The following is a 14,370-nucleotide window of genomic DNA, read 5'->3' on the forward strand; positions in this document are numbered from 1 at the left end:
AAATATCTGTCCAAAAGTCAATTTTCACAAAGCATTACCTTTACTGGCACTAATCATCTGTAGTACCATCTCGGCAGCTCCACGTTCATGAAGTCGAGATTGTTGATACAGTGTTTTTTGCTTTTCCATTTCTTTTTCCTATGATAATATACAGATGCAAGCATGTGGGTTTCATAAACATATAATGATATTTGATGTTGCAAAGTGAAAACTAAGTAAGATTTGTAGAGCATAATAAGCTGGTGAAAAAATACAGGCAGGAAGAAACCTAAGCACAGTATGCAATTACTGAAAATATATCATTACAGTGTACAAATCTATATAATTGGATGAATATTTTTTAGTAATGTAGGTATGTTTCTCTCAACATACCTATTATATCATTATTAGTAAACTGGAATGGCATGTTGCTTTAGTACTATAAATGCTAAGGTGGAAAAATTACATACATTTTAAAAGCCTCTCACCTCAAATGTTTTCTCTTTTTCTTCTTCCTCTTCATCATCATCTTCTCCACTCTGGCAGCTCTTTTCTCATTAGAAAGAAATAGTCTCAGATGAAATTAATCTGTCTTTACTTTTCATTTGGTTATAACAAACCACTTTGTAGAAACACAGGCTTCGACATTTTTCTGATAGTGTTTTTTACATGCAAAGCCTAGCACCTTATCAGATTGAGAGATTGTAAAAATTAATTTTTGGGGCTACATCTCCTTGAATCTCTCAGCTTGTAAAGCCAGAATCAAAAGCTAAAGTTTCCTAGCTCTGATGTGATGACAGTAGTTTGCAAAAACAAAAACAAAAAAACACAGAGTAGGGAGCAAAGGAACCATCCATTCAACCAAGGAAGGAGTCCTCACGTATAAAAAAGATCCTTGTAAAATATAACAAGCACCATCTTGTCCTCAGTTTTATCGTGTTGTCTAAACCATTATGAGGAGTGGGAGTGTCTGTGACTCAATTGCATTTTCTTCTGTTCAAAAGTCACACAGTCCCTAAATGTGTTCCATTACTGAAGACAGGAAATGAAGCTGGACAAGTATATGTGTGCCATGAGAATTGGAAGAGAAAATGGAGCTCATTTATGCTCTATGGAAAACCCTCCATGTCTGTGTGGTGTGCCCAAAGAGCATTGGATTCAAGTTTCAATTTAACTATTCCCAGAACAAGTAAAATTTCACTCAACTGGTGACAAAAAACTATATGAATATTTATGGTAGATTTTAAAATTAAGTACTCACCTTTGCCATCATTGCTGAATATGCAGTATATAAAGGATCATTTTCCAATTTGCTGTAGAAAAGTATAGGTGTTATTGAAACTTTCTCTGAAAAGAACTTCAAAATCAGAGAACTGCAGTTCCAATAATCTTGAAAGCATAAAGAGCTTCACTTCTTTGTAGGCCCTTGATGCCATCTCATAAGCTTATAAGGCTATGAACTATGTCGGATTATTTGTTAAAACATATTTACGGTGCATTCACAACTGAGTAATATATCTAGCTGCATCACAAGAGAGGATTTTCCTGCCTCTATTGTGCCTTCAAAATGCTCATCAGGCAGAAACTCCAGCAACTTATTTTCTATAGTACTGATTTTTATCTCTGATCATATCAGACACAGAATCTATGTCCTATAAGAACTGAAAAGTTTTTCTTACTCAAAATATTTCTTGTTTGTTTCCTTATGAGAATTTTTAAAGGATGAAATCTTACCCTAAAATAGAGATTCTTCTTAAATGGTTAATATTTCCTCTTAGTTTTTAATCTTAAAATCATATAAAATGGTACAATATAATATCTTAAGCTCAATATAATATAAAAATGACACAATAGCAAACCCATTTATTAATGTATCTTCCCATAATATTAATAAAATGGTCAGATTATTTTTAGAGAACACAAATCTTCATTGCCATAGCAAACTAGCACACATTCTGTATACAATCAATATCAACAATCTCTATTTTTGCACAGAAATTTCAAGAAGGAATAGACAAGTAGTTAGAGTTCTGTAACATTTTGAGTGAAGTCCAGCTACCTTCTCTCAGTGAGAGCATGCCGACTGAAATGAAGAATAATCTGATGAAGAGGGTCAGGATGCTTTTCAATCTCTTCCTCCTCCTCTTCACTTTTCTGTGGGAGAGTCTAAGAAAAATTATATTAGGCTGTTTCATAAAGAAACAGAGAAATGCATACATAAAATGAATCTCTGTAAATCTTCTATATTATAATCAATACAGATTCAAATCAAATATTTTCTCAGTACTTGCACTTTCAAGACCCTAGAAAAGCACACCATTATAGTGTTTATATGTATTAACAGTATCTAATTGTGTAACGCAGAATTAAGTTTATATAAGTATAAATAATAGACTTTAAAAATGTTTACTATATTTGAGGTATGTTCTCTAAAACAGAATAAGAGAGGAAAAAGCTATATGTAAAATCAATTTAACATGTGATGGTGGCACGTCTTTATTATATTTGCTAACTGCTTAACTTTTAATTTTTCTTTTTAAATGTTTTGACGGGGAGCAGCCAGGGACTGCAGAAATGGCTGTACATGTCCCATACATCACACTCTTGCTACTTCTGATTTAACATATTAGCAAAAAAGGAGCATTAAGATCACCACTGGTAATTTTTAATTAGAATTAAGCTCTATAAAATAAAAAATGCTCACATAAACAAATATTCTAATTCTAATATATAGCAATGTAGTTTGAAGTTGCATATCATCATCATCATTATTTTTTAGACCACTCTATCTCCACAGGGGGACTCAGGGTGGTTTACACATACAAAGGCAAACATTCATACTATATATACACACTAACATGAGCACATGTGTACATATATACATACATACAGTTCATTACAACACCATTCAGGATATCAAGAAAAATAAAGGCAATATTAGTTTTTTAAAAGCTTAAAATGCTGAAATAAAAAGGGGGTTATGCAATTGCCAAATTTCAAAAACACAAAGAAGCATTAAAATTGTTGACTTTGCTTAAACTATGGGAATTGCCAAACCAAGCAAAATAGGGTCATGGTACGATTTAGATCAAGGCTATCTTTAAGAAATTATAAAGAATCTGTGTACATGTAGGTGGCATATACAACAGTGTTGTAGACCTTTTATATACATATATTTTAGAGCACAGCAAATAAACAATTTACAGTTCACAAATTTAAGGAAAATTAGTGAAAAGGAAGGATAGTCTACAAGATATATACAGACACATCATATAGTATTGATTAATGTGGGCATTTGAAACTGAGCCAATTATAGCTATACTTACAGCCAGATCCTGAACTAGTTTCTCCTCAAAGGAATATTCCTCTGTTTCTATCCAATATTTCTGATAGCCATGGAGGAACAGGTTAATAGAACGGTGCCTAGCAGGTGAGGTGAAAGTTAGATCAAGAGGGATAAACGGAATATAGGACAAAAGCTCAGGTAGTTAGAGATTAGTAAGCAAATGGATTTTGTACAATTTTCCCCCTCTGATTGGTCAGTAAATATTTAAAAAGTAAATACCCTCACCTATGCCCCGGGTGACTGTTTTACTCTCACATTTTCATGTCTATTTTGCTATGCATAACCCATTTGCTTCTCCAATTGCCAGAGAAAGAAATCCAAATCCTTGGTTCTGACCATTTAGGTTGATGTGAATGCGGATCAGTGGCTACAAAACATTGGCCATGCCCCAAGTTTCAGAAACACACGGGAAAGCCTGAATCCAGCACAAGGATTCAGACATTCTTCTGTGTTCAGGCAGTTCAGACACCAACTGCTAATTCCTAATCAAAATCCTAACCAACTCATTGGGCTCAGGGATGTGGGGTGGCTATTCCCTCCCACCCTCCTTTATCTTGGGGCTGCCAATTACAACAATGACAAGAGGAACCTACCACATGGTGGGCAGCCTCTCTTCCTGGTTCTGTGCCATGTGACTGGCAAATCAGCCTGGGAGAAGAAGTGGAGGCTTGCATGGATGTGTCAAACTCAAGGCCCGTGGGCTGAATTTGGTCCGCCACATCATTTTTTGTGACTCACAAGGCTCAGACACATTGATCATGAGAACACAGGAAGCATTTTTAAAACCAAATGGTTGTGCTTGCATTTTTTGTGTTTGTGGTTATTTTCAGTACACGATCAATGGATGAAAAAGGATGGTGTATGATATGGTGTCTCAAGTTCTTTAACAGTATGCTAAGGAGCAGTTATATTTATACAGTTCTACAATTAAAGATGGCCCTTTGAAGGTAATCATAAGGCAGATGTGGCCCTTGGTGAAAATTAATCTAACACTCTTGATTTACCGCCAAGGACTTTCAACACTGTACACAATTAAAAACCGCGCAGATCCCATTACAATGCAAGGATAGCTGATAACTCATGTTATCAGCAATCCTTGCATTGTAATAGGGTCTGTGCTATAATGAGTAATGAATTAAATAATAACTCAGTTCATGTTATTTGAACTTAGGAATTATTTTATTCATTACTCACGTTTCTCTGCTAACATTAGGACCATTTTTTCTAAGTCCATTTGAGGACTGACCAATCAGAATCACTCATGAAATTGTACAAACTCGTTTTATGATATCATATGAGGTTTGGGGGAGGAATGTGTGCATAAGTAAGAGGCTCTCAGTTACATTACCGTTAATGTGAGTACAAGCCTGCTATATTGGGTTTTTTCATGTACTGTTTCCAGCCAAACAGGTTGAAAGGTGATCAGGAAGAAATTGTCTATTTTGTGTCTGAAAAAGTGTATAGTTTTTAACTAATGATAAATAACAGCAATTACCAATAAATAACATAGTCTTATTTTAGTAAAGAAAAGATTATCCAAGGTCATATCTTATGCCATTATTTCATAATGTTTGCATGTGCTTTCTGTTAAATGAAGGTTCAGTTCTATATGTCATATCCATTTATATTTATATCTCACATATATACACACATTGTAATATTCATACTGTAGCACATATTCTTTATAATAATTTATCAACACAGTTATCAAATAGGAATCTTGCATTGTCATGAAGATGAATGAGAAAGAATTCCACATATTAAAGGACACAGTCCAAGAAGTGCATGGGTCTCTTAGCCCCCATACTTGCTATCACTAATATATTGTCCCACTTTTTACAAATGTCATGTAAATGCTCACATAAATCAGAGAACAAGGCTGCAACAATGAATTTAGCTGCATCTATTTGATCATTACTCAATAGCTTGAATTTGAAGTTTAAGTTACTGTAACTCAAGGTGGTTCTGAAATGTACTGTATGTTTTCTATGTATTCTGCTAGGAGTTCCCAGTGGTGCAATGGGTTAATCCCTTGCGCCCGCAGGACTGAAAGACTGACAGGTTGCAGGTTTGAATCCTGGGAGAGCGCAGATGAACCTCTATCAACTCCAGCTCCCCATTGTGGGGACATGAGAGAAGCCTCTCACAAGGATGATAAAACATCAGAACATGTGGGTGTCCCCTGGGCAACATCCTTGCAGACGGCCAATTCTCTCACATCAGAAACAACTGCTCTGCTGCTTTTCCTCCAAATTCTCCTGTGTTGCAAGTCATATAAAAATTTCCTTGGCAGGCTCGAGAAAGGACATTTCTGCAAGCCAAGTATGTCATTTGCACTTGAATATGTTGCATGTCTTTAGTCTAAACCACTAGTTCTCAACCTGTGGGTCTCCAGATGTTTTGGCCTTCAACTCACAGAAATCCTAACAGCTGGTAAATTGGTTGAGATTTCTGGGAGTTGTAGGTCAAAACACCTGGGCACCCACAAGTTGAGAACCACTGGTCTAAATCCAGATGCAAGGCTTCACTAAAGTTAATGAGGTCAAACTAGCTGGAATTCTATTTAGGCCTTTGCATGCTTTTTTGGAAGACATTGTAATTGTCCTCCATTTACTTCCTTAACATCTCATAGGATATAAAACCAATTTTGCAGATTTTAACATTGACTTAGAAAGGGACCCAGTGACTCTGTTTCACTATGTTGTATAAATATATAAAAGGGCAGTATTTATAAGCTTTTTAACTAGGAAGATTGTGGGGAGTTTTTAATTACAAGAATGTGCATTACACCCACACACGTATCGAAATGAAAGTTGGAATGGAAAGAGAATGTCATCCAAAAACATTTAGGGTTAAAGCCATAAACCATCACATTGAAAGACATTGAAGGATAACTTACATAAATGTTTTAAATAGTAAAGCCATAACCCACTTTTGATATATCTAGAAGGGCAGGGATAGTTTTATATATATATGTGTGTGTGTGTGTGTGCGCGCGCGCGCATGCACGCGCGTGTGTGAAAATCTCCCCTGCCAGTGAATAACTAGATTATACCCATATATATGTCCAGTAAAGGAATTTGTGGATAAAATTCAATTAGCGCTTTCTTTTTCTAATCTTCCTTGTTTAACCTGTACATCGTTACTGTATGTCCAGGAAGGTTTAAGTGTTCTGTAACTGGTTTTGGAGTATTGACATTTCTAATATGGGTTTTGTGGCCATTTATCCTCTTGCATACATTCTATCCCACTCCTACAACTGTATAAATGTTTATACGTGAGGCCTTGATATCACTCTGTACTGCATCTGAAGAAGTAGGTTTATATCCACAAAAGCTCATTCTAAAATAAAAACCAATTAGTCTTAAAGGTGCAGCTACCTTTTTTCCCTCCTGCTCCCTTTACCCTTTTTTACACTGCAAGAAACTAACACAGTTGCTTCTTTGAAAACTTCAACTCTAAAAGTGTCATGTAAAACAGCTTTGTTTTAAAAAATTGTACCTTGGCAGATTATACAATGGTGCCATCCTGAAACAAGCAACCACAGCTCTTTTACGTTGCTTTGACAAGAGTTTGTGCCAAACTGCTTTCTTTGATCTTAATGGTTGCTCAACCTATGGAAAACACATCTGACAATGAGGATTTTTGTATTAATCCATTATTTAACTGAACCTTACAAAAGCCAGATAAAACCTAGTCATATAGCAGAGAAAAAGTCACATTGTATCAAATACTTTATAAAGCATGTAGGTCATCTGAAATCTACAACTGACAGAAACACTTAGGCATTTCTAGTGAAGGAACTGTACACTGTGTGCTCATAGATAAGGAGACACAATTTCCTCTAACTGAACTTCATATGTCAGTGAGATATGAAACAAGTCCTCAAAAAATGACACAGCAAGCAAACTGGCTCATGGCAGTAGGGGCAGTGTGTGTGTACGGTTGGAGGGTCACCCCTTCATGTCACATGAAGGACATTCTCCACTCAGACTGACATCTCCTCTTGAATATTCAGACAAGATCCTAATGATTCTTTGCTTCTATAGACAGTGAAGCTGCCCTTTTTCCCAGACCACATTAGAAAAACATCAGAGTTCTCTTAAATCTGAATGGCTGATTATAGGCAATGATAGGAGATTAATGCCTTATCCTGGGGTGGTTATGGCATAAGGTTCTAAAGGGATCTATACAAAATTACTGGGAGATGATATTTGGAAGTGCAGATTATGGTTTCACTAACATGTGAGTGATACCCAACTCTTTGTCTTTTCATCAAATTCAGATAAGACAGTAGTGTACAGTCTGAATCAATATCTTGATCAAACTAGATGAGACACAGATACAGATATTATTACTAGGTGGTTCATCTGTCAGGCTCTGCTGTGATAATCCTGGAGGGAGTTGTACTGCCTCTAAAGATTGTGTTCATCATATAGGTGTGCTCTTGGATCAAGCATCATAGAGGCACAATTGGCCTTGTTGGTGTATAAGCACCACTTATTATGTTAGGTTGATATGACAAGTAAGATCTTGCACAAAGATGGTCTAACTACTATACTTTATCACTTTTTTCAGCTGGACTGCTTTTGATAATGGTATAAATTATCTGGTTACAATTAGGGCGCCAGGAGTACCAAGTCAGGACTGCCCATTATGATCAGATAAGATCTGAATGGGAAACTTCCTGATTCATATCCCAGTCTTTGTTTGCAGTGTCATGCTATACAATATCTATGTTGTTTACAACAACCATGTTCTACTTTTCAAATTAATACTTTATAAGCATGATAATTTCACCTGTTCCAGATGATAGACAGCAGCTGAGATCCTCTGAACACGTTCCACAGTTTTCTCAGGATCAGCAGGTTCATCAGTTTTCAAGACGTCTTTGTACAGATTCAACTGCCATTTCACAGCTGGGTCATCTGACTACAAATTAACATATTAGTTCTTGTTTTATAAATACTTAAAAGTCTACTTTAAAATAGATATTTGAACATGTTACAGAAGTAATGGTGTCTTGTAACTGAGTGTTGCTTACACTCTTCTGACAACATGGATAGGGTGGTTGTAGACTTGGGAGTGATTATTTACTAATTTTCATCTTCTCATTTCTCTTTGCAATTCTGGGAGTGTAAAGTTGAACCATTTATAAACTGTATTCTGAGGTTTGGGAGAAAGCACAAGTATGGTTTTTCACAGGGATGCCTGAGTCCTCCCAAATGATCCCACTCTATTTCACCCATTCTGTCAATACATCATTATCAGTTAAATAGGTACACCAAGAAAGTGGTTCACTGTTTTACTTTCTGTTCCGCCGGTCCAGTTGATGCATCAGTTATTTCACCTCAGCCACCATAGCATAAATGTGTAATTATTAGGTCTGGGTAACAACAGAAAAATTTGTTTCTAAAATTGATTTGTATTTGGGTTTTTTTTTTGTTTCGATATTTAAAATAATTACAAAATTTTCCCTTAAAAAAGTTCGGTATTTACGAAATTTCGTAAATGTGAAAAAAATTACAAAACATTAACGAATCGATTTCCGAAACAATAACGAATCGATTCGTTAATGGCGGACGCGACCGCGAAATACGCTAAAAAACCTCCAAAAACTTCTGAAGCTTCCCTCTCCCTCTGTTGTTGACTGTTGGTGTGATATTATATTTTTTTTTTCACTAATTAAACAAAAAACTTGCCCGACATGCGGAAATAATAACGAAACGACCTCAGAACAATAACGAAACGAATACAATAACGAAATACGAAGCATTTACAAAACGTGTTTAAAAATTCGTTTTTTTAAAAAATTGCTCCAGAATGGTTCGTTATCATTTTGTAATTGGAAAAAATAACGAATTATTAACGAATTACGAATTAACGAAACGAAACCGCCCAGCCCTAGTAATTATGTAAAGAGAGGGGCAAAGAAGACAGTACCATCTTGCCTTCAGTGTCATCAATTGGGAGCCCCTCCCCGCAACACCAACTGCTACTCTGAGTCCAGAGTAAAGAGAGGGGCCAGGAATATATTGTATTTATTGTATTTACATTTTACTTGTAAGCTGCTCTGAGTCCCCTTCGGGGTGAGAAGGGCAGCATATAAATGTCATAAATAAATAAATACTCTGCAAACAGTAAAATATTGTTTTTTTCTTATGATTTGTCTGATAGAAAACCATACCTTCTCCTGTAAATGCAAATTATTGCGTAAATGTTCTTTGACCTCTTCTTCTGTGTCTTTCTGTAGACAAACATAAACATATGTTCAATTGCCCCATAATGTAATCTCAATTAATTCAGGTTTAGTATCCCTTATTTAAAATGTCTGGGATCTGATTTTGGATTTATATATATATATATATATATATATATATATATATATATATATAAATACACACACACACACACACACACACACACATTTGTATGTGCAAATCCATAACTACATAGTGAGATATCTTGGAGGTGGGATCCAAATCTAAACACAACATTAAATAATGTTTCATATACATCTCATGCACATATTCTGCGGGTACTTTTATACACAAAAAATAATAATTTAATGCATGAAACAAAGTTTATGTGCATTGACCCAACAGAAAGCAAAGGTGTAACAATCTCAGTCACCATGTGGACAATTTCAGATTTGGCAGTATCTCAAAATTTCAGATAAGGAATGCTCAGACTGTATATGAATATAGCCTCATGAAGACTGCTAAATTGAATGAACAAAAGATAAAAAATTAAACTGAGGTCACAATCAACTGCAGCCATTTCCCCCCCACATTTTGGGATTTCTTCACAAAAACATGTTTGCAACCCCTGTTGCAGTAGAGTCTACTGGCAATGTTACAACTGATAGTAGGAGTAGCAGAGGAGGGAAGAGAGGTGCTCAGGTGTTGGATGAAGAGCAACAAAGAAAGAGAATCAGGGAAATATTCATGTCACCTACAGATGAAGACACTTTCGAAGGCTTCTCAGAACGTGAAATGAAGGAGGAGGGAGATGGGAGTAGAGGTGTAAAAAGGACTACTCGAGAGCAAGAGTCAGACGAGGAGTGTCAGAGGAAATGGATCCGTGACATACTTACTGCTCCAACTGAGGAAGAGGATTTTATAAACTTTACTGGAAGTAATGGGTCTGGGAGTAGTGAGGACAAAGGGGAATCATTGGATTGGACTCAAGTACAACAAGTCAGGAATGTGTGCATGCAACCCACATCCAGTGATACTTTTCAAGAGTTATCTGGGGATTGGCAGTCTGGTGATACCAGAGAATCATGGGGAGACCTAAGTCTTGACAAGAGGTGGAAGAGTTGGAGAGATGGGTGTTGGCACTCAGCTGGAATGGGTAAAACAGCTGACAGCGATGAGGAAAGGGCGGAGGGCAGCTCATCAACGGATGATGAGTTGTAGGATAAATGAAGGCACTGAAAGTTTGAAACTTTGCAGTAGATAAAGTGTTGGATTCGTGCCTTGGTTTCTGTCGCTGCCGTTTCTCTTGTTGGGCTTGGGTCCTGGAACTGCAGGTTGCTGTTTCCTCTGTGTATCGACTGGCTTGGATTCTCATAAGTGTGGATTTCCCCTTCTCTTCAACCTTGGATTGTTTTGACAATGACGCTGCCTTTTGGACCTTGAGTACTTCTTCTGGAATTTCCTCGACCTTGGACTGCTTTTGGACAATGGCTTTTCTTCACAGCTCTTTATTTGTTTGCCTCCTTTGAACTGTGTGATTTTGGGGCGTTTTGCTTGAACTTTTGTTTATCCCAGATTATATGTCAGTTTAATCTGCATTATTTTCCGAGTTAAGGTTTTGAGCTGCAAACTGCTACAGACTTTAAGTTTTGACTAGAGGCACTGAAGTAAGTGTCTCTGAGTCCTTTTGTTGCCTTAATATACTGTTGTTTTGAGTTTACCCCTGTGTCTGTCTCTTTAAAGGTGTCTGGGTTCCGACAACCCCCCCCTTTTTTTTAGCCCTACAAAGGTGCTTCAAACAAGAATATGCTTTTGGTAACAAAAATCCTGAAACATAGAAAATCATCATAAAATGTCAAAAACCCCAAAGAAAATGTTGACATTATTTCTTCCTGTATATAAGAACAAAATAAGTGAACATTTAAAACCTTACTGTAGGTCCTAAAGGGTTCGATTCTATTCTCCATGCCATAAGCTTATGAAATTGGTGACAAGAGCCATGCACAGGTATGGGGCACAATGTCATCAACATGCTAATGTCACTCAGCTACCTCTCTCCTCATCTTTAAAAGAAGAGACTTTACAAAAGTACGAGACAAATGCCTGGAGGCAATGCTGGGAGCCAAAACCTGCTCATCCAGCCAGTGGGTTATTCTCAACTAGACAGAAAGGTTGTTTTGGATAGAATCCCCCCTGTCCGAGGCTAATCAGATGCATAATTTGGAGAGTATTCAAACTTATCATCACAACAGGAATGGCCAAAGTCTAGCTCAGGGGTCCTCAAACTTTTTAAACAGAGGGTCAGGTCACCGTCCCTTAAACTGTTGAAAGGCTGAATTATAATTTGAAAAAAGCATGAATTAATTCCTATGCACACGGCACATATCTTAGTTGTAGTGCAAAAGAAATTTTAAAACAATACAATAATTAAAATGAAGAACAATTTAAACAAATATAAACTTATTAGTATTTCAATGGGAAGTGTGGGCCTACTTTTGGCTGATGAGATAGGATTGTTGTTATTGTGTGCTTTCAAGTCATTTCAGACTTAGGTTGACCCTGAGTGAGGGCCGGGTAAATGACCTTGGAGGGCCGTATCCGGCTCCCGGGCCATAGATTGAGAACCCTGGTCTAGCTTCTTAGGCCATATACACTGTCTAAGGCAGTGTTTCCAGTTTTCTAACTCCTGGGAGCTGCTCTCTGTCTAGCAAAATCACAGTAGTCAATTGCAACTCTTGGAAGCCTCAAGGAATAGCAATTCATCTTTTCAAAACATCACAGAGCCACTGTTTAAGGTTTAACATTGACATTTAATTTTTCAAAAGCAGACAGACCTCTAGCTGCTTTTGAGATATGGGTGGCATTTTTGAAAGTCCACGATGCTCTTAGAGGATCGAGAGGCAGAAAAGTGGTCCCTAGAATTGCCAGTTCTAAGTTTGGCTTTAATTATCCATATACTACTAATGTCGTGACTGGTTTATTGTAGTGCAATCTAACTATCAAGCACACATAATTAATCAGCAAATATTGAACTTAATCATAGCACTTATTTGTAAAATTGCTTTGGGTTGCAGAACAAGACAGCTTTATACATTGATTTCCAGAAGTACACTGGCTGAGGCTAGTGGAATAGTTACAATTCCCAGTAAACCCCAAGCTTAGTTATAGATAAGAGGTTTGGGGAGATAAGCAATAGGTAGTGAACCCTTCTGGTATGATTTATTTTGACTGCACAATTGACAAGCTGAGTGGGCAAAGGAGAGAATACTACACCAGCATTGAAGGACTTATCTCCTTGTTAAATCCTTGAATGCTTTGGGGTCAATTAGAGTCCAAAATCAGGCTGCTTTGCAGCCTGAAACACAAGATATCAGCTTGTGCTGCTACTAGTGGTAGAAATACTGAGTTATACCCATATGAATATACTAAGAATAGATACATGGCTGTACAGTGATAATGACTGTCATTAGAGATGTATAATTTTTCAACAGAATGTATATCTGACTGAATCATAGATTAAGTTGCACAGGATGAGCATCCCTTATCCAGAAATCCAAAATCTGAAATGCTCCAATATTGTCCATATGGGTGGGTTTACTTTCTGATGGTCAAGTGTACAATAACTGTTTTATGAGCAAAATAAAAGATTCAGGAGACGTATATGAAACCTAAAGAAAATTCATGTTTAGATTTGGGTCGCATCTCCAGGATATCTCATAAATAGAGAAAAGAAGTTCCTATGTAAGTACCCATGCAAGTGAACATCTAGAAAGCAATATGATGTGATGTGATGACTTAAGCTTAAGCACCCAGACATTCATATGTCTGCATTTTCCCCAAAGAAGATTATGTTTATATATTGATGAATGCTTACAATAAATACACTAAATAGTGCCAAAGAGCTGTCTCATTTCTCAAATAAATACCATGTGATTTCAGTACTTAAGGATGCTTGAGTGGAATGTTCATGTTAATCTGGCCTGTCCAATATGATCATCATCATAAATGGGGATTCAGATTAACAGAAACTGATAAAGGTGATCCCAGATAGAATCCAGAATTAGCTGACAAGTGGCAGGGCCCTCAATTTTGCTGTCTGGTGGGTGGAGAATCACATCTGTTTCAGCAAGTTTTCCACCTCAAATCTTAGCTAACAAATGATTGCAGAGGAGATGGAACCAATGAATGCTCTGCTTCGTTGAATGAGGGCAACACAAGGGGCAGGATATGTATCACCAGTTAGACTAATACTCTCTGTACCTCTAAAGTGATTATCTCACCCACTGATGTTTCCACACAATAGATTTGCTGATTAATTTTTGTGGTTACTTGGTTATGCAAATTTTCTGTTTCTTTTAAAGTTAACATTAAAAATAAACTACTCTGAGTACTTTATAATAGGTGAAATATAGAATAAAAGTTTTCAAACAAACACAATAAGCTAAATCCAATGCTAGTTAAATCATAGATGACCTTTTGAAATGAATGGAACTTTTATTCCCAAGATTCATAAGTCTGATTGATTTTAATGGAATTAATCTAGTTTAGGACTGACACCGAATTTGATCTAAAGTTCTGGAAAGTATATCCATGAACACATTAAATTTGCATGGTGTGTGTGTGTGTGTGTGTGTGTGTGTGCGCGCGCATGCGCGCGCGCCAAATTATAACAGTCCGTTTTGCATTTTACAGTTGATTTGTTTGCAGTTAAATCATTTCGCTCTATTTATTTTTTAATTTTCTAAATAATAATTATAAAATAATTATATAGTATAGATCTGATGAGGGATGGCTGATAAATAAATAAACACTCCAAGATTGCAAAACTTGATGAATACTTTGAAA

General features: G+C 36.6%; 1 protein-coding gene across 1 annotated transcript in view; it reads right to left on the minus strand.

The window, feature by feature from the left end:
• The window catches only part of RYR3 (ryanodine receptor 3), a 326,090-nt gene that overhangs the window by 47,993 nt on the left and 263,727 nt on the right, over positions 1-14,370 (minus strand). The window contains exons 73-80 of the mRNA XM_060760068.2: positions 9,513-9,572; positions 8,126-8,257; positions 6,827-6,939; positions 3,306-3,402; positions 2,039-2,145; positions 1,241-1,292; positions 468-527; positions 39-138 (exon numbers count right to left, since the gene is read on the minus strand). Coding sequence (XP_060616051.2) covers positions 39-138; positions 468-527; positions 1,241-1,292; positions 2,039-2,145; positions 3,306-3,402; positions 6,827-6,939; positions 8,126-8,257; positions 9,513-9,572 — 721 coding nt within the window. The remainder of the gene's footprint in view (positions 1-38; positions 139-467; positions 528-1,240; positions 1,293-2,038; positions 2,146-3,305; positions 3,403-6,826; positions 6,940-8,125; positions 8,258-9,512; positions 9,573-14,370) is intronic.

The sequence above is a fragment of the Anolis sagrei genome, chromosome 1, assembly GCF_037176765.1.
Source record: "Anolis sagrei isolate rAnoSag1 chromosome 1, rAnoSag1.mat, whole genome shotgun sequence".
NCBI lineage: Eukaryota > Metazoa > Chordata > Lepidosauria > Squamata > Dactyloidae > Anolis > Anolis sagrei.